The sequence below is a fragment of the Bos indicus x Bos taurus genome, chromosome X, assembly GCF_003369695.1.
Source record: "Bos indicus x Bos taurus breed Angus x Brahman F1 hybrid chromosome X, Bos_hybrid_MaternalHap_v2.0, whole genome shotgun sequence".
NCBI classification, from domain to species: domain Eukaryota; kingdom Metazoa; phylum Chordata; class Mammalia; order Artiodactyla; family Bovidae; genus Bos; species Bos indicus x Bos taurus.
Window position 1 is genome coordinate 141,202,994 of NC_040105.1, and position 20,983 is coordinate 141,223,976.

At 45.8% G+C, this 20,983-nt stretch overlaps 1 protein-coding gene and 1 long non-coding RNA gene across 4 annotated transcripts in view; one reads left to right on the forward strand and one right to left on the reverse strand.

Moving 5' to 3' along the window:
- Positions 1 to 1,398: 1,398 nt before the first annotated feature.
- On the reverse strand, positions 1,399 to 20,280 carry LOC113887922. 2 transcript variants are annotated; one of them, XR_003509862.1, is made up of 6 exons: positions 19,129 to 20,280; positions 18,605 to 18,902; positions 15,873 to 16,060; positions 15,112 to 15,240; positions 8,509 to 8,595; positions 1,399 to 1,801 (listed from the first exon to the last, which is right to left on the reverse strand). It is a non-coding gene; the product is annotated as an uncharacterized LOC113887922 (long non-coding RNA). The 2 variants fall into 2 exon arrangements; XR_003509861.1 differs by lacking the exon at positions 1,399 to 1,801 and adding an exon at positions 6,601 to 6,717.
- The window catches only part of TMEM255A (transmembrane protein 255A), a 48,055-nt gene continuing 43,840 nt past the window's right edge, over positions 16,769 to 20,983 (forward strand). For both annotated transcript variants that reach the window (XM_027535215.1, XM_027535216.1), the window contains exon 1: positions 16,769 to 17,012. In XM_027535215.1, the coding sequence (XP_027391016.1) occupies positions 16,955 to 17,012 (58 nt within the window). In that variant the 5' untranslated portion in view covers positions 16,769 to 16,954. The remainder of the gene's footprint in view (positions 17,013 to 20,983) is intronic.

Below are 20,983 nucleotides of genomic sequence, written 5' to 3' on the forward strand. Positions count from 1 at the left end.
CCTCAGGATGATGATATCTTTCCTTTCCCTGAACCTTACGAAGAAGTGTCCCCAGGCCTATCCTGGCAGTGTACAATCATGAACAAAGTAGGTGATAGCTGTCCGGATGCCTAGTGACAGTCACCAGGCTAGACACTGACCAGAGAGCTATAGCCCCACCTTTGGTAACTGTGATCAAGTGCCAACTGGTCAAGATGCTGTGTGTGCTGTCTTGACAGGCAGGTGCCTCAGAAACAGAAACCACCTGCCAAATACGGGTGAAAACCAATAGCATACCATGATGGGATATACTCAAACAGTGACCTTTCTTTTTTTAATGTAATTTTATTTTATTTATTTATTTTTAATATAAATTAATTTAATTGGAGGCTAATTACTTAACAATATTGTATTGGTTTTGTCATACATTGACATGAATCCACCTTGGGTGTACACGTGTTCCCCATCCTGAACCCCCCTCTCACCTCCCTCCCCATACCATCCCTCTGGGTCGTCCCAGTGTACCAGCCCCGAGCATCCTGTATCGTGCATCGAACCTGGACTGGTGACTCGTTTCACATATGATAATATACATGTTTCAATGCCATTCTCCCAAACCATCCCACCCTTGCCCTCTCCCACAGAGTCCAAAAGACTGTTCTATACATCTGTGTCTCTTTTGGTGTCTTGCATACAGGGTTATCGTTACCATCTTTCTAAATTCCATATATATGCGTTAGTATACTGTATTGGTGTTTTTCTTTCTGGCTTACTTCACTCTGTATAACAGGCTCCAGTTTCATCCACCTCATTAGAACTGATTCAAATGTATTCTTTTTAATGGCTGAGTAATACTCCATTGTGTATATGTACCACAGCTTTCTTATCCATTCATCTGCTGATGGACATCTAGGTTGCTTCCATGTCTTGCCTATTATAAACAGTGCTGCGATGAACATTGGGGTACATGTGTCTCTTTCAATTCTGGTTTCCTTGGTGTGTATGCCCAGCAGTGGGATTGCTGGGTCATATGGCAGTTCTATTTCCAGTTTTTTAAGGAATCTCCACACTGTTCTCCATAGTGACAGCGACCATTCTTATCTTGAGGATTAGAGCATTCAGAGTGGAAAGAGACGAGCAAAGACAACAAATTGCCTTGCAAGCCAAAGCACAAGTCCACTGGACAGAACCGCCAAGTTTAGACAGCATTTGCCACATGATGGAACCATTTCATTAGCCATAAATAGTTAATTAAACCCGAGGGTGTCCTTGGTCATGGTTGGTCCATCTTGTTTGTGAACACTGATTGTGCTGATTACCTCCTCTTCAACCCCCTGTTGAGGGATGGATGCCGCCATAGGGTTATGGGGATGACCAAACATGCAACACCCAACACTGGACAGATGAGACAGACAGCAGTTCATTAGTCACATATATTTACAGCCTGAGGGAGGAGGACACTTCCTGTAACAGAGCCACAAGCAGTTTGCGCTTGGGAACAGAGTGAACAACCAGGGGTGTGAGAGGAGACTTCGTAGTATCTAGAGGATGGGGACTTCCCTGGAAGTCTAGTGGTTAGGACTCTGTGCTTCCACTGCAGGCGGCATGGGTTAAATCCTGGTCTGGGAATTGAGATCCTGCAAGCTGCAAGGCACAGCCAAAAAAAAAAAAAGAGGACAGAGTAACCCCTGGTTCCTGTGTGAGGCTGGGATTGGCTTGTTTAGTTCTCTGGGCTGGCAGGCAACTGGAGCCCACTACTCAGGGAGAAGCAGGAACTGTGCATGGTCTCCATGATAGAGGGCCGTTTGCTAGAGGACCTTACCTGTGGAAGCAGAATGGGAAGGGGAATTTGCAGTGAGGTCATTCGAGGCACTCTCAGTTTTACCACATATCAAGGCCATGCATGCATGCTGCATGCTTAGTCACTCAGCCGTGTCTAACTCTTTGCGACCCTCAGGACAGTAGCCCACCAGGCTCCTCTGTCCATGGGATTTCCCAGGCAAGAATACTTGAATGGGTTGCCATTTCCTTCTCCAGGGGATCTTCCCTACCCAGGGATCAAACCTCGGTTTCCTGCATTAGCAGTCAGATTCTTTACCACTGCACTATTGGGGAAGCCCATCAAGGCAATACATAATATTAATTTTAGGCCATATACCACATTCCTTTCCCCCTTCTTTCTGTTTTAAAAGACAACTGTGTAAATCAATCATGATAAATCTGTGTTGATGACATACAATGTATAAAGATATAATTTATGTGACAGTAACAGCATAAAGGAGCAGGGAGAGAATGGAGCGTTCTTGGAGCAAAGTTCTTAAACAATGTTGAAATGAATTTGGTATTAATTTTGGTTGGTTTTTATAAATTAATATACTAATTGCAACCCCCAGGGAAGCCACTAAAAATAACTGAAAATATAGTAAAAGAAACAAGGTAATAAAAATGGTAGAGTAGAAAATAAATCACTTAACCCAAAAGAAGGCAGTAATGGAGAAACTGATGAATAAAAAAGATGTGAAACATAGAAAACAAATAGCAAAATAGTAGACATAAATCCTACCTTTTGCTAATTACATTAAATTCAAATAGATTAAACACTACAATCAAAAGGCAGAAATTGGAAGAATGGATAAAAAAGCATGATCCGATTATATGCGGTCTACAAGAGACATACTTTGGATTCAAAGACACAATTAAGTTAGTTAAAATTAAAAGGATGAAAAAGGACATATCATGAAAACAGTAACCAAGAGAGAGTTGATATACTAATATAAAAAATAAACTTTAAGACAAAAATTGTTACAAGAGACAAGGAAGGACATTTTATAATGATAATAGGGTCACTAATTCAGGGAGCTATAACAATTATAAATATATACATACGAACAAACACCCCCACCAAAATATATGAAGCAAAACCTGAGAGAATTATAGGGAGAAATAGACAATGCAACAGTTATAGTTGAGGACATTACTACTGATCTTCGAGAAATTTTTTTAAAGGCATATGATGAACAAATGTATGCCAACAAATTAGATAACATAGATGAAATGGACAAATTTCTAGAAAGACACAAGTTAGCAAAATTGATTCAAGAAGAAATAGTCTGAATAGACCAATACAAGTAAGATGATTCAATCAGCACTCAAAAATTCCCGCATACACTCACAGACACAAAAAGCCCAGACCAGATAGCTTCCCTCTCAAATTCTACCAAGCCTTTAAGGAAGAATTAATACCAATCCTCTGCTCAAGCCAAAAACCTAGAAATCTTCATTGACTCTTCAGTTTTCATCACCCCGCCCCCACCAGGTATCCCAAGTGCTTAGCACATTTTTGTTGTTGCTCAGTCGCTAAGTCGTGTCCAACTCTTAGCAGATAGTAGGCATGTGTTTATTTATTCAGTGAATATTGCATTCTTACCATAGTCCAGGTATCGTTCTAGGCATTAGACCTACAATAGCAAACAAAACAAGTCCCTGACCTCATGGGATTTACATCCTAGAGAATGAATGAGTAAATCTTTTAATACTTAAATCAGGCACCACTTCTCCCCTCCCTTCTTGGTCCTCTTTCAGAATCCAGCATAAATCTTCTTTATCATTCCTTTTAGTTTCCTGTGCTGAAATTATATATATATCATATATGATATATGATATATGATATATATATATATATATATATATATATAGGGGGCTTCCCTTGTGTCTGAGCTGGTAAAGAATCCACCTGCAATGCAGGAGACCTGGGTTCGATCCCTGGATTGGGAAGATCCCCTGGAGAAGGGAAAGGCTACCCACTCCAGTATTCTGGCCTGGAGAATTCCATGGATTGTATAGTCCATGGGGTCGCAAAGAGTCGGACACAACTGAGTGACTTTCACTTACTTGCTGCTGCTGCTAAGTCACTTCAGTCGTGTCCGACTCTGTGCGACCCCATAAACGGCAGTCCACTAGGCTCCCCCGTCCCTGGGATTCTCCAGGCAAGAACAATACTTTCACTTACTTACTTATATATATATTTACACACCTCTCTCTGCCCACTTAACGGTGAACTCATTAAAGGAATCCCTGGCAGTTCAATTGACTCTTGCTTTCACTGCCAGGGACTGGATTCAATCCTTGGTCCAGGAACTAAGATCCTTACAAGCTGTATGGGGAACTAACAAAACAAAAACCAACCAAACTGAAAAAACCAAACCAAACCAAACAAAAAACTGCAAACTCCTTGAAGGAAGGATCTTATTTATTTTTTGAATCTTAATTATTTCTAGGACCTGGTACATAGCAGGGGCGTCCCTGGTGGCTCAGATGGTAAAGAATCTGCCTCAATGCAAGTGCTCAAAATAGTCAAGATGTTTTCTAACTGTGAATACAATGTCTACCTTCTCCAGTTCAATTCTGCCTCTAGACCGTCTCACACACATCCACTGCTTGATGGGGCCAGGAACACTGGCCTCTGCTTTCTTAGTTTTCAGATTCATTTCATACATAGGACCCTGGGGTGGTGCCTTGGGGAAGCCTGGGGTCCTTGCAACTTCTGTTGGAGAAGAGCCTGCTCAGCATTACTTTGAGTTTAGAGAGGGTTGTTACAGCCTTAACTTTGATTCCTTTTCATTCTAAACGGCTACCATTTCCACTGTAAACCGGGCCTTAATAATTCCAAGCACTTCCCCTGTGCTGGGTCAGGTCCCTGTGGTGATTCTGGGGTACACCCTGGAGGGGTTAAGTGGAAGCTTTTCAAACTCAGGAAACAAACAGCAGCAAGAAAGTGTGACTAGCTCCTTCAACCTGGCTCTACTACCGAGAAAACTTCTCAAACCACAGGTCCTGGTGAGGACAGCCCAGCACAGTCAGCTTGGGTGGAAGGCACACCATGGCATTTGAGTGGCAGCACATGGCAGTCAGGGGCTTCCCTGGTGGTTAGGTTGGTAAAGAACCCACCTACCAATGCAGGAGATGCAAGAGACGAGGGTTGCATTCTCTGGGTCTGGAAGATCCTCTGGAGAAGGAAACAGCAACCTGCTCCAGTATTCTTGCCTGGAGAATTCCATGGACAGAGGAGCTTGGCAGGCTACAGTCCATGGGGTGGCAAAGAGTCGGACACGACCGATTGCATATGCACGCAGACACACACACATCACCTAGGTATCTGCTGCATTTCCTACCTTTTAGGGAGTATAATACTGACTACAGGGACTTCCCTGATGGTCCAGTGGTTAAGACTCTGGGCTTCCAATGCAAAGGGTGTGGGTTCAATCCCTAGCTGGGGAACTAAGATCACAAAGGCTGTATCGTGTAGCCAAAAACATGTTAGAAAAATCATTTAAAAAAATACTGACTACAGAATTTCTGCAAGTCAGTATCATGGCCTCTGTGCTTCTGATGAGAAAATAGGCAAAGAAGGGTTAATTAGACCAAGGAGAGACCATTTTCATTTTGCTTAAGCCTTGAGAACACCTGTGGGAGGAGTGGAGGGACGCACGCTTGCATGTCTGAGTGTGCTGGAGGAAGCTGTCAGGGAAGGCCTTGAAGCTGCTGGGGGGAGCACTGAGAATGATGGATCTGAGAGGCTCTGGGGATGGAGAATAATGATAGGAGTGGGTTAAAGGAGGTGACAGGGAAGACCCCCGGGGGCAGGCAGGAGGCTGACAGTAAAGGTCTTCTGAGTGGCGAGGAGCTGACAATCTGAAAGAAGTGACCCCACATAGAGCCATAGAAGGGCTGCTGCTGTTTGCTGCATTTCCTTACTAGTTGAGCCAGTGTCCTAGCTGGCGCCCCCCCCCCCCGCCGGGCTGGACTAATAATGTACGTGCCCCACTACAATGCCAACACATCAAACAAGCCACCATTAGAACAGGATCATTTTCCTCCAGGCAGCTGCTTGCTGCAATCATTCTGCTGATTAAATTTCATTCTGGAAAGTACTGCACAGACATTAATCAGGTGTCAGAGCCACTCCATCCTATAGAGCCAAAGCCTCTCTGACCTTTAAAAATACACCAAACAGTTGCTAGAACACAGGCCTGCCCACAGAAATCTATGCTGTTCTCGCCCCCATTCCAACCCATCTTCCTCTCCCCTGGAGACAGAAAAGGGAAACAGAGACCTTTCTTCCATTTTAGCCTGGGGAAGTCTGGTCAGCCTTCCATCCTGAGGAGCCAGCAACCCCCTCCCTATGTGGGTTTAAAGATCTGGAAGGGATTCCCCATCTCAAAATAGCTTCCCCACTGGCCCACTCCACAACCTGACATTTTCACCCTCATAAGCACTCCTCCTGGAGTACAACCCATTTAAGTATTCTTGTGGGGAGAATCACATAGACAGGGGAGCCTGGAGGCCAAAGTCCATAGGGTCGCAAAGAGTCAGACACGAACTCATGAAAATAGATTTGAAAGTCGCTGAGAATAACGACAGAGAAGGCAATGGCACCCCACTCCAGTACTCTTGCCTGGAAAATTCCATGGGTGGAGGAGCCTGGTGGGCTTCAGTCCACGGGGTCACTAAGAGTCGGACACGACTGAGAGACTTCACTTTCACTTTTCACTTTGATGCATTGGAGAAGGAAATGGCAACCCACTCCAGTGTTCTTGCCTGGAGAATCCCAGGGATGGTGGAGCCTGGTGGGCTGCCGTCTAAGGGGTCGCACAGAGTCACACGACTGAAGCGACTTAGCAGCAGCAGCAGCAAGCACTCCTCCCAGTTAAAACACTGTAGTCTCCAGAAATCCCCCATCTAAACAAAATAAAATCAAATTGGTTTATCTGGAAGAGAGAATCCATAAGTAATAACAGCACCTCACAATCACAGAACACTCTTCCTTGCTTTCAGTGGCCTTTTCCCTACACTACCTCGTTTCATCTCTACATCAACCCTGAGAAGATGTTAGTACTAGCCCCATCTTGCAGATGTCAAAATTGGGGCTCAGAGAGATTAATTGATTTGATCAAAAGCCGAGGGCTAGGAAATGGTCTCTTGATGCCAACTGTTAAGCGCTCTCTGTCATGCTAACACAAATGAACACTGGCAACTGAGAGTTCTGAAAAGAAATGTGTTCTGATGGGGGTGCAGGCTGAGGTCGCCTCCAAGGAGGGTTGCTCTTTCTAGGGCCTGCAAGCCACCAGAAGGTTACTGGAGACAATGAGTACCTGGGCATAGTGGGGAGACATGGGGAGGGGAGAAAGGTGGAAAGCAGTCTGCTGCTGCTGCCGCTGCTGCTAAGTCGCTTCAGTCGTGTCCGACTCTGTGGGACCCCATAGACGGCAGCCCACCAGGCTCCCCCGTCCCTGGGATTCTCCAGGCAAGAACACTGGAGTGGGTTGCCATTGCCTTCTCCAGGAAAGCAGTCGGGTCTCCCTCAGTTCAGATATTACTATTACTGTTCTCCTATTTCTTCCCCCCAGGCCAGTCGGTGGCAAAGAATGTACCTTATATCTCATTGGATCTTCCTGCCAGAAGTAGTAGAGATGCTGGATAGAAGTGGGTGAGGGAAGGTCACATATTTGTGTCCCCCTGTGTTGGGCCGCAGTGCCCACTCCGGTCCAGGGCGTTAGTATGAAGATAGAGCATTATGACACTGTCAGTAATGCAAGACAGTGCCCTGTCCTTAAAGCATAATGTCATTTAAAATGCGGTGTGTAGTAGACTGCAGCTTAATTGGAAAGGATGCCTTAGACCGTTCGGGATGCTACAGAACATTTGGCATGGCCATTAAAAACTGTTCTCCAGAGCCCAGGAAACTAATTGCAAATGCTTAGGTAATGCACAGTTGATGGAAAGAAGATTCCCCCTAAAGTTGATTCCATGGTATATACACAGGGATGTTTATTGCATTATTGCTTGTAACTACAAAAAACTGGATCTAAATGAACTGTCCAACCAAGGGGACTTGGTTAAATAAGTCTGAAGCATTCCCATGATGGAATGTTACACAGTTGCTAAAAAAATAAGGGAAACCTATATATACTGACATGGAACATGCCCATGAAATAATATTGGGCTTTTAAAAAAAGTAAGTCGCAGAATAATATTTATAGTTTGGCTCCATTTTTGTTCACTGTGTGTGTAATTCTCTGTGTGTGTGCCTATTCTTGTATACACATAAGAAAAGTGGAAACACACACCAGACTTTTAATAGAAGTTACCTCTGAAGAGTGAGACTGGGGAGGAAAAGAATTTCACTTTTTAATTTATACAAATTGCTGTGTTGTTCAAAATTTAGATTCATATTTCACTTTTGCAATTGTTGGGTGTTTGTTAAAGGAAGTCAACGTTTACTGAGCCCCCTCCTCGTTACAGTAGGATCTGAGGATCTGACAGAGCTGAGAGGCAGGCATGGAGTTAAGGGCAGTTTACCTTCAACAGAACTTGCTACAGGTCTAACTGAACTACAGAGCTGTATTTCTTTTAAACAGTAAGACCATAAAATACAACTTTACTAAGGGTATCCTTTCTAATAAACAAAGCTGCTCATTTTAACCTCTTTCTAGGCTATCTCTCCCTCAAATTCCCACTGCCCCACCTTACCCCAGGCAGTGTTCCTCTTCTTTTCCCAGACAGGTCAGTCTTCCAGAAAGCTGTTCCTTTCAGGCAATCCACAGAGTAGACAGCCCCCTACCGGTATAATTTCCAGGGTATAGAAAGACCTGGATCAGAAAAAGTACTTGCCACCTGCCAGCATCAACAAGCTTTAATCACAAAATGAAAAAGAAGCACACATTCCCTTTAGAGAGGTGACACATTGCCTGAAACTTGCACCCAGGCAAGGAAGACTGAAAGCAGAGCAGTGCGTGTGTGTGTCTGTGTGTGTGGGTGTGTGTGTGTATGAGGGAGAACCAAAGTGAGTCCTGAGTGGCCCAACCACACACTGCAGGAAGGACAGGGTGCAATTTATGAAACACTCACCTGTTCAATTTGTTTATAAAATAGAATCTGGAGGGTTTGGGAGGCTAATTGTAATACTGCAATTTATGAAACATTCACCTGTTCAATTTGTTTATAAAATAGAATCTGGAGGGTTTGGGAGGCTAACTGTAATAAGAATACATGCTCACTGAATATATTTGAAAGATACAGAAAAGTATAAAGAAGCAGGTACTCACCTGAATCCCACCTCCCAGAGGTAACTACAGTGAATGTTTATGACTTTCCTTCTAGTCATTTTGCCCTGCATATAGATGCAATTTTAAACAAAATCGGGATCAAACTAAGCATGCAGTTGTTAACCTATGTGTTCACTCATTATTATAGATATTTCTATGTCCTTAATATTTGAAACAGCTTTGATACTGGGTTGGCCAAAAAGCTCATTCAGATTTTTCCATCAGATGGTACAGAAAACACAAATGACCTTTTTGGCCATTTCATTCATTATATAACATGTGCATCCTATGGCTGTGGTATCACCTGGTTAATCTTTCCCCTAAATTTGGGCATTTCAGGTTTTTTTCCCCAGTTTTCCTCCTTATTATAAATAATATTGCCACAGACATCCTTGCACATAAATCTCAGTCCAGATTTCTCTTTCCTTAGTACAGATTCCCAGAAGTGGAATTACTGGGTCACAGAGTGTAAACATTTTCAAAGGCTCTGTGGAGCAGTTTGAATTGGGAGCAAATCTATTGCTTCCCAGAAAACACTGAACACAGAAATCCTCTCCAGTCCAAACCTGAACAAAGCAGTTGGACACACACGCCCCCGCCTGCGACAATGCCACATCTAATTAGGTGTTTAATGAATGTTTTTTGATGGGGATAAGGGAAAAGGATGTACTGAGCTCTGTAATTAATTAGAGGAAGGAAACAAGGCAGTTACAGCTTCACTAAATCCTATTTGATGCTCCCGACCAACTACCATCTCTGGCAGGTAAACCAGGGCACCCAAACCGTGAAACCCACCAAACAATCCCCCAACCCATTTCTGTGGGCTTGAGGCCACTCGACTTCATCTCCTGCCCCTTCTTCCTGATCAGAAAACAATATGTATGGTGAATTTTTCTGTATGGATTTTTCCTTCAGTAAATAGTTTACAGTATAAAATATGTTAATTATGTTTACTCACTGACTGATCTCATTCTAACCTTAACATTCTGTGATTATTAACCTCTGTCACATTTATTCTAAAATTCAAAAAAGCATTATCGGCCTTTTTGAATATCAAGATTTCCCCAGTGTATTCACGGCTGCATGCATTATTGTTCTCTGTTTTAGGCCTTTGAATTGGGAAAACGTGAAATTCTGTGGAAAAAACCACTAGGTTTTAAAAAGTAACTACCTTCTTTCTGTAGGAAGAAACAGGTTGTTTGTTCTTCAGAACATTCTTATTAAGAATTTACTAGAAGTACATATACCTGTATCATTTTTTATGCTTTTGGTAATGTTTCCAAACCACCTACTTTGAAATCAGAATCATTTTTTTATATTCATTTTCATATAATTCTCTTGATACTCTTCACCACACATTAGTGATCAGAAGTGAGATGTAATTTCCATTCCCTGCCCATAAGAGCTAAGCAGGTGTAGTAATATAAATTGAAGGGATTTTATTGTGCAAGGATGGACTGTTATTAGGCTTGACTGAAGATGAACTTTGATGTGGTATATTGGAATGCTACTAAATGCAGCTTACAATGCCTAACAAAAGATATATTATCTTATTATTGAGAAAGTTTACTTTTTAAAACGAGTATTTAACTCTCAAAACAAACAAAAGTAAAAGTATGCACGGAGAAAAAACTCAGGAAAGATGCATTCCAACTTGCTATCTCTGGGGAGTAGAATTGTGGGGGAGGGGGTAATTTATCTCTGCAGTTTGGAGAATATTTAGTGTTATGTTTTATTTCAGGAAGCAGAAAAAGCTAGGGGATAACAAGTGCCACAGGTATACAGGATGTAAATTACCCCCTCTCCCACAATCCTACTCCCCAGAGACATATGTATATGTACGGCCGATTCATATTGATGTATGGCAAAAATCATCACAATATTGTAAAGCAATTATCCTTCAGTTAAAATCAATCAATCAATTTAAAAAGTGCTATATATTCAACAAATATCTAAGTTCCTACTTCATACCAGGCATAACTAAGAGATCATTATAGAAATTTTGAAAGCTGTAAAAAAGACATTGGGTATGTGTGAAGGAGAACAAACGTGAAAATAAGGAAAGGACTGAGCAGTTCTTTCTAAGGTACTTGTGGACTGGGACACTTGCTGCCCTCTGGGCCTGCCCTCCACCTCTTGCTCCTACATCTGTGGTTCCCTGCGGACACCTGCTGCCCAGCTGAACCCCAGGTTGGCTTCTTGACTGGTCCTTCTGGTCGCTGACTGTAACCAGGTGTGTCTTAAGTGCTAAAACATCTCCTTTGCAAGGTAAAGCCACAAGGGTGGGGATCCAGGCACTTTCACATGCTAATGATGGGAATGTATTTACTAAAAATATTTTGGAGGGAAATTTAGCAATATGTATTAAAAACCTTGAATATATTCAGCCTTAATGATCAAAATCAGAATAGTGGTTGCATCTAGAAAGGTTACTGGCTGGAAAGGGGGCTAAAGGGAGTCATCTGAGATGCTGGAACGGTTCGACATCTTGATCTGGGTGGTGGTGACAAGGGCATATTTATGTAAAAATTCATTAATAGGTACACTTTGGGCCTGTGTACTTTACTGTATGTTGATAAACATGTTTTAATTGGGAAATAAACATTTGAAACTTTGAAACCAACAATTCCACTGTAATGTTGTATCCCATGGTAATAAAGATGCCAATATTTAGTTCACTGTGTTATTTATAATGTTGAAAATTAGATACCTCTAAAGTATTGCCGGGAGAAATATCAATAACCTCAGATATGCAGATGACAACACTCTTATGGCAGAAAGCAAAGAGGAGCTAAAGAGCCTCTTGATGAAAGTGAAAGAGGAGAGTGAACAAGCTGGCTTAAAAGTCAACATTCAAAAAACTAAGATCATGGCATCCAGCTCCATCACTTCATGGCAAATAGTTGGGAAACAGTGGAAACAGTGACATACTTTATTTTGGGGGGCTCCAAAATCACTGCAGATGGTGACCTCAGCCATGGAATAAAAAGATGTTTACCCCTTGGAAGAACAGTTATGACCAACCTAGACATCATATTAAAAAGCAGAGACATTACTTTGCTGACAAAGGTCCATCTAGTCAAAGCTATGGTTTTTCCAGTAGTCATGTATGGATGTGAGAGTTGGACTGTGAAGAAAGCTGAGTGCTCAAGAATTGATGCGTTTGAACTCTGGTGTTGGAGAAGACTCTTGAGAGTCCCTTGGACTGCAAGGAGATCCAACCAGTCAATCCTAAAGGAAATCAGTCCTGAATATTCATTGGAAGGACTGATGCTGAAGCTAAGGCTCCAACACTTTGGCCACCTGATGTGAAGGACTGACTTCTGGAAAAGACCCTGATGCTGGGAAAGAATGAAGGCAGGGGGAGAAGGGGACGACAGCGAGTGAGATGGTTGGATGGCATCACCGACTCGATGGGCACGAGTTTGAGTAAGCTCTGGGAATTGGTGATGGACAGGGAAGCCTGACATGCTGCAGTCCATGGAGTCGCAAAGAGTTGGATACAACTGAGAGACTGAACTGAAAATATCCCATAGCGGGGAATGATAAATAAATGATGTTCCATCCATTTAAAATCATGTCATCCAGGAAAAGAGACACTGATGTATAGAACAGTCTTATGGACTCTATGGGAGAGGGAGAGGGTGGGAAGATTTGGGAGAATGGCATTGAAACATGTAAAATATCATGTATGAAACGAGATGCCAGTCCAGGTTCGATGCACGATACTCGATGCTTGGGGCTAGAGCACTGGGACGACCCAGAGGGATGGTGTGGGGAGGGAGGAGGGAGGAGGGCTCAGGATGGGGAACACATGTATACCTGTGGCGGATTCATTTTGATATTTGGCAAAACTAATACAATGATGTAAAGTTTAAAAATAAAATAAAATTTAAAAAAAATTAAAAAAAGAAAGAGAAAAAAAAAATCATGTCATCAAAAATTTCTTACTGGTACTGGAAAACACTAATGAGACAGTGTTTGGTAACTGATGCAGGTCACAGAATAGGAAGGAAACAATAACAAAGTAAAGACAAGTACCAGCTTTGTTTCCTGGTGCTGTGGTGATTTTCCTGGTATGGAAAGAAAATTACCAGCTAATGATGGGAACCAGTCGTGCTTTGTTGGCGAAATAACACCATCAACCGTGTTCTCCTCTGATTTATCTGTTTTCAGTACAGGCACTGGGTACTAGATATTGACCTGTGGTAGTCTGGGTGGACACAACTCTGGCATCAATTAGAGATGCTTGGATTCTTTCAGGTTCTCCTTTATTTTGAAGCTCCTTTCTTATCCTTGATCAACTCATGTCTGGAGCTGAGAGGTAGATGGTGCTAACCACGGCAGAGAGGGAATGGTTAGGGTGTAAATATGTATGTGTATGTGTGTGTGTCTGTGCATTTGTGAATACTGGTGTTGCCACTATTCCAAATATGCATAGATGCATATATGTGTATGTACACATGCAGACATCTAGTCTACATCCCCAAATTTGGAATCATGAAGGTACTATAGCAATTTAGTATTGGAGTGGGTTGCCATTTCCTTCTCCAAGTAACCAGTCAAACTGATCATCAAAATAAGGAAGTGATGGAGTGCTATGGCTATTCCCAGAGTGAACGTGTTAGAGGCAGGGCGCCACCTGGCATTTTTCTAGTGGTTGGAAGGCTTTTGGGGAGCACACTTATCATTGGTTTGAAGGAGAAGAGAGAAGCAGGCTGCAGCCCCACTGGCAAAAGTCTCCTCATGCTCCTCAGTTTGCAACCCAGGGCAACACTGTATGCTTGATTAAGCTTGCAACGAAAAGGATTTATTTTAAGCCATTTTAATAATTTCTTTTTTATCAGAACCTAACCAAGCAGTTTTATAGTAGCCTTCATTAGCATGAAAGACATGTTCCTTCATCTAGGCAGCTTGCCTATTGGTAAATTTTACTATGAGCTGATGTATGTAGAAAACCCACAAATGTTTTGACAGGAAGAAAATCAGAATAGAGCCCATGAAAAATCGCCTCTTGCTTTTTAATTGTCCAGCTCATTCTGAGTTAAAACAAACTTTCTTTTGGAGGAAAGGGGGTCCCTGTGCCAGGCTCAGCTGAAATGTGTGTGTGTGTGTGTGTGTGTGTGTTTTCGATTTCCCATTCTAGTCCCTCCACTTATGGCAGGTCCTCTGAGCAAACCAGCCCAGCATCTCCGGGGAGAAGACTGCTACTACTCTCTGAGCTGCCGCAGCTGCTGCTATTGTCACTGCTGCTGGTCTCCAAGTCATTTTTAACTTGACTGAGAGCCTGCTGTGTTCCAAGTCCCATACGGTACCCCGAGAGACAGTGTGAAGGAAATACACAGTACACTGTTCTTTGAAATAGCCAGCTTCTCTAGTATTTTCTAAAACAGTGTTTCATTTTCGCGCCAGATTCAGGAATACAGATGGTGCATAAAGCAAGGCTCACTCCCCCAATTAAAGGCACCTCCCGAGTTTCCAGCTTTGATTATAAAGGTCAAATTACATATGCCTTCTGTGTCAACTCACAGGTAATGTGCTTCTCTCTCAAGTGAAAAGACAGCATTCCATCCATTGTAACCAGTATAGTAACAAGTTTCTGTTTGGCTTCGTTAGGGCTCTCTAGCTGTATGATTGCTATTGGGGAACCCAGATCCCGGAAGAAGGTGTAAAGCTGTCTTTTCCAGCCTGTATAAAAACCTCTTCAAGGCTACTTTCAGAGCAACAAAATCAGTTAATTATGAAGTACTCCTGAGAAATCAGTGCTGGTTGCAGGAGTTCTTCCCGTTAAATCTGTGGATATTTAGAGTGGGGGAAGGAAGAGACAAGTAAACAGAACTGGAGACAAACGTGGCAGAATGTATATATGGGATTTCTCTCTGCCTTTGTGGGGCTTTTGGAGACTCTGACACATAAGCCAAACATGCTTAAGACACACACCGCTACAATCGTGGGCATCCTACCTCTATCTAGGACATGAATCCCAGATTTTGAAACGGCATCTATAGCTTAGAGCTGCTAATAATACCTGACACAGCCTTCAGCCTGGCCCCTGGGGTGCCCAAGTTCTTGACAAAGGGCTCCCTTTTCAACCTTCAGGAAGCAATTCTTCTTCCTTGGGAAGATGGGAAAGGACAAGGGCCTTTGGTTCCATTTCCTGGATAAGGAAAGAAAATAGATTAGCAAGGCAGAGCTGGAAAGAAACAGGTATTCTTCATCCCATCAACTCTCTGGAGAGTTTTATACTTGATCTGGGTATGTTTTGAGGGTACACATGGAGAGAGGGTTGTAGCAGTCATCAAGGGGAGGTGGTTGGAAGGAGGCCTGGCAAGCAGAGCCCGGGAGCTCTCACTGGGGCAGAATGAATGCCTTCAAACCTTGATTCACCCACTGCCCTCCCCTCCCTCACCTTCCACCTCCTTTGGCCACCAGGCAGATGTCTCAAGGCACACCAAGGAGACATCCTCTTGTTCTGCCATTTGGGAGATGTTAGAACCATCCTCTGGGCCAACAACAGAGTGATTCCAGCCCAAGAGCCTGATGGGGTCCGGAAGGACAGGTTGGGGGAGGACCTAGTTGTTCTCCAAGAGCAGGGACCTTCCTACTGCATCCCCAGTTTCCCTCAGCAATCCACAGTGTGTCTGTCAGCCATGACTTTCTCACTCTTGGCGAAGCTACTTGTGTTTTCATCCTGTTGCACTTTTCCAGGCTAATGAATTCTTCAGGTTTTCAACGTGCTATACACAATAGCATTTCTCTACTAGCTGTCTTAGCAGGAAGAGCACTGACCTGGGAGGCCAACCAATCTAGGTGCACATTCCACTTCTGTCACTGACTAGCTGAGTGAATACAGGAATTTTTCATCGCTTCTCTGAGACTCAGTTTTTCCATCTGTAAAATGGAGCTATTGATACCTCTTCTTCCTTCCTTGCATGGCTGCTGTGATGAGAAAATGAGATCGTTGACCTAAAAGAACCCTGAACAAAAGCACAAATTCAGGTGCTGATGCAGAGTCATATTTACTTTTGCTGAATCCACATCTAGCTTTTAGGGGGCTATTGGTTCTAGAATTCTCAGATTTGGTGAATAAGGCCGTGTTCCCTCACTCCATCTCTGCATAATTTTATACACTCTAGTCACATCCCTTCCCAGCCTTTATCTTTCTAGACTGAAGAGTCTGCATTTGTTTAATCTATCTTCATATGGCAACCCCCTCCACCCTCCTCCATCCCCTTGATTATAGAGTGGCCCTTCTCTGGATCATCTCCAGCTCCATTATGTCATTCTGGAAGCACTAAGACCAAACCTGCACAAATGTGCGTGTGTGTGTGTGTGTGTGTGTGTGTGTGTGTGTGTGTGTGTGTGTGTTCTCAGCTCTGAACCTCTTACTCTGCCCCTTCCCCAATTATAAATCCTAGAACAGGATGCTAGTCCAAGACCCTCTCTCCAAAGTACAGAGAAGGCCACTCAGCCCCAGGCTGTAGCCTCCCCCTCTTTCTCTACGCAGTCCTGGCCCCAAGGGGCTAAAACGGCTCCCTGTCTGGCTTGGAAGGCTGGGAGGTGGATAACTAGGATGGGGGGGGAGGCCGAGGGGGAGGGAGGAGAGGGGTCTTGCGCAAGCGCACGTCGCTGCTCGGACCGCCAATGCTGCTGCCTCCCGGAGCAGAGGGAGGCAAGAGAGGAGGGAGGGAGAAGAGGGGAAGGGAGGGGGAGGAGGCACTTGGGCTGCAGCTTGCAACCTAGGCAGTCTCTCCTCAGCTCTCCGGAGGGACGGGGAGCGGCAGCCGCGGAGTAGGATGCTCTGCGGGGCGCCCTGAGCCAGGGGCGCCTGAAGCAGCTTCGGGGGCCGGGGCCACAGGGCAGCTCTCACCATGCATCAGTCCCTGACTCAGCAGCGGTCCAGCGACATGTCCCTGCCGGATTCCATGGGTAAGTCTAGCCGCCCTGCCTCGGGGCGGCGGCGGCCAGGAGTGAGTACGCTGCCCCCTGGACCGCGAGCGCCCGGGCCGCCCCGGGGAGCCAGGGGGCGGGAAGCGGGGCGAGGGAGGGGGGTCCGCGTGCCCCAGCATCGGGGTCGCGGACCCGAGCCCCAGGGGAGCGGCCGGGTAGGGACGGGGGCGACGCGCGGAGCTGCGAGAGCCCAGCTTGCGTCGGAGTATCCCTTACCGGAGTGCGGGTGTGCGCATGTTTGTGTGCGTGTGCCGACAGACTTGCAGCCGGTGGTAAATCTCAGCTGTCTGGGGGATCAAAACACTTCCCTGCAACCTGCGCCTTCGCTTTCCATTCGACGCTCCCTCTTTGCAAAGTCCCCGTCACTTCTAAGAGCTCACCACTAAAGATAATTAGAAGAAACAGGGTCCTCGCCCCCTCTCAACTCAGGCGAAGCTGGCCTGAAATTCAGAGCTGCATTGGGGGGAAGCCTGACTTGCACCTCGCTGATGGGGGGGTTTGCGCAACCCTGGGGGATGGGCAGCAGGAGGTGGGTAAGAAGGAACGGGGCGGGGGGCTGGCAGGAGGGGAATTCCTTAGGAATCTCTCAAGACAGCCCAGCTCGGCTGTCTGCAGCGGCAGGATCAACATTCCTTGAATTTGATTCCTATTTTGTTCCTAGTGCACGGAGTGTGCGTTGATTGTAAAAAAAAAAAAAAAAAAAAAAAGGAGGGGGGAGAACGAGTGAAAGCGCAAGAAAGAGCGAGCGCGAACCCGCGCATCTTCTGAAGTCGCGCTTTTCCTCTCCGGGTGGAAGGGAAGGGGAGGGGGGGATCCACTAGCCTGATTTTGTTCAACACCTTTCCTCTTGAAAAGTGGGGGGCAGCTGCCTCCAGGCATCAACTTGGCTGCTCCTCGAAGCCGCTTTTAGGTAGTTACAAACAAACAAAAACCCCCGTCCCCCCTCAGCTGTTAGGCACCTTCCCAAGCCCTATGATTTCACTGGGCGGAGAAATTAATTTGGAGCCCAGGAGAGCGGGAGGGGATCGTCAAGCCACGATTCCACCTAATCTTCACATTCGCCTCGTATACAGTTGAACCACATCGAATCCCCGCTTTCCAACATACTTTACATTCTGCAAAATCCCTCTGTCCCTAATTATTGCCATCCAGCCTGCTCAGGTCTTCTCCAAAGAATTTGCGGGAACATCAAGGGGAGGGGGCAGGGAGAGGGCTGAACTCCCTACGTAAGCTCCCTATTGCCTGCAAAAGACTCCGTCTCAACAGAATTCGTTCACCCGAGGGGCCCCAGAAACTATCTCTTGGATGGTGGAAAGATCCGTATTTTTTAATGGTTTTGCCTATTCAGTACAAGAATTTGCTTTTTAAAAAAAGTATTTTTAAGGGTGTAGTTATTTGCAACGTGGTACAAATAAGGCCAAGGGCTCAGATCCGAATCCAGAACACAGCAGTACCAGACTCTCCCCACTCCCCAGGTCTCTCTACCCGCTCCCCCCGCTCAACGCGCGCGCGTGCGCGCGCACCCCCCCCCCCCCCCCCAAGCTCACACGCACAAAGAATGCACTCCTCACCTTGGCCAGCTGTGGCGCCAACGCAGCCCTGGCTCCTCGACGCCGGGCTGGCGTACGGGCTAGGGCCGGATGGCAGAGTGCGAGGTTCCGGCTGCGCGCATTCCCGCAGCGGCCACAACCACCCGCAAAGCCGGCAGGTTAGGGACCCCGGGTTAGAGCGTTGCTCTTAGGCACCCTGTTGGGGAACGGGGTTGAAGAGAGTTCTTTCTTGGGCTCACAGGGGCCCTCAGCCAATCAGGCGTTTCACGAAACATCTGCGCAACAAGATGAGTGGGCTTCGCCCAGTCCAGACTCGACACTGCGGGAGAAAGAATTACAGATCCCATATGGACGTGCGAGCCAGCTCCACGCAGCCCGCTTCGTAAAGTGCGCAGACCCAAGGCAGAGCAAATTCCCGAGTCTAGTAGTAACCCTGGGTTTCCAGAGTTTGGACAGGGGAGTCTCCCCGGAGTTCCCTGGCGTAGGTCCCGCACAGCCCAGGCCTGAATCAGCGTCTGGGCTACTTCGGAGCTGCTCCCACTTACCTCAGCCCTGGCAACGCCACGTTCCCTTGCATGGGGGAGGGGAAGTGGAGGTGGGTGGGTTAGTGTTTCAACCTCCAAGGGCAGCATTTCTGAGGGAATTCCCTCTACACGCAGGACACAACCTCAGCCAAAACAATAAAATAGAAAACACACAGACACACACTGCACCAAGGTGCCTGCACTCTACGCTTGCCGGCTGCCTAGGAATGAGCGATAAGTCCGTGACCTGGGCGGAGCAGGCGCTTGGACGGTAATTTGACTCCGGCGCCCCTTCATGCCCCTCCCCGCAACCCCCATCTCCCTTTTGGCAACACCGCCCCCAGGCGCTAAAGCACCTCTACTGCAGCGGGGCTCACCTTCCCTTGCAAATAACACATTTGTAATTCACCGGTGGACTTGGAGGTCTCTGATCAAACTATTGCCCGAAGCGGGGATTTCAGCACCTTTAAGGAAACGTTTGGGAGATTGGCAGAGCGTTGAGGCTCTTGCGTGGGCAGCCACCTATTTCCACGGATGCTCAAGGCTGGACTTCCTGAGACCCACCCTTGTATGGTCCAGCTGACCCAGGTAAGCAAATCCTAGTGGGTTCAAAGGTCAGCGCAAAGGATTAGCCAGTCAACAACAACCTAGTGCACAGGACAGAATTATGGGCCTCAGTCCTTGCTGCACTCTGATAGAGACTGCATCCCCTGTCATCAAGGTGGGAATCGGGAACATGTACAAGGTTATAAAAAAAAGTGAGCAGACACCATCCATCCTACCTTCTGACAACCCACACCTTGGTTCCTGTCAGATATATAATCCTGGGACTGGTGGATATCTTACGGGTTGTGGACCAGACGCACAATTACAGCATAACTGTAGCAGTTATAATGAATAGACTTCCTGAGTGAGGTAGCTAGGAACTAAGGGACATGAAATAATGAGTGATTAAGAGGAGAGCAAGCTTGATCAAGGAGAACTTCTTGGAGGAGGTGAATTTTGAGCAGGTCTGAGAGGAAGGGAGGGACCCGGATTCAATGACCGCAGTGCAGGTGGGGGCTCTGGCCAGGGAGGGGACTGGGAGGAGAGAGAAGCTGGCTGTATTTGGAAGGGTGGAGATGGCAAATAATTGGGCCCTTCTCAAGAGCAGAGCATCTTGGTCGTCATGAATCTGGGGTGGAGGTGGGGCACTGCAGAGAGGGAGGGCTGCAGTGGTTCTGCAGGGAGGCTGCTGGGGGCGGAGGCGGGGGCAGGCAATGCCAATGACGGGATTCAGACTCTCCCACTGCTGGTGCTTGCAGGGGTGGTTGTTGTTTAAACAGAAGGATACTGGGCACCACATGGACAGGCTACTGGGAGCCAGTGGAATTGTCCCACTGGTTGGGCAGAAGGCTTTTTGTGCTGGGGAGCCCTGAGATGCACCCTATTAAAAAAAAAACAATTCTATGAGTGTCCCTCATGTTTATTCACAGAACCCCCCCCCCCCACCCCATAGCCTTCTTGATTAGAAAGGAAGCGATTCTGAGATGTGGCCTCTTGTTTATTCAACAAGTACTGACTGCTCACTAGGTATCAGACACTGGTGGGCGCTGTTTTCACATACCTGAGGCTGTACTGAAGTACCTCATGGTGTTTGAGGGTTTTTTTTTTTTTTTTGATACACTGATTTAAAATCAGAATAAGATGTCCCTGTGTATACGGGAACATCTAAGGCCGGCCCCACAGTGTACCCTAAGAAGAACAGAACTCTGCTTCTCCATTCTTCAATAAAACAACAGCCAGGAAAATGTCCCAAGCAGACACAAAGAGCTGTTTTGGGGAGCCTGGACCACACCATCAGAGAACAGGTGTTTCTTGCTCGAGGTAGATGTGA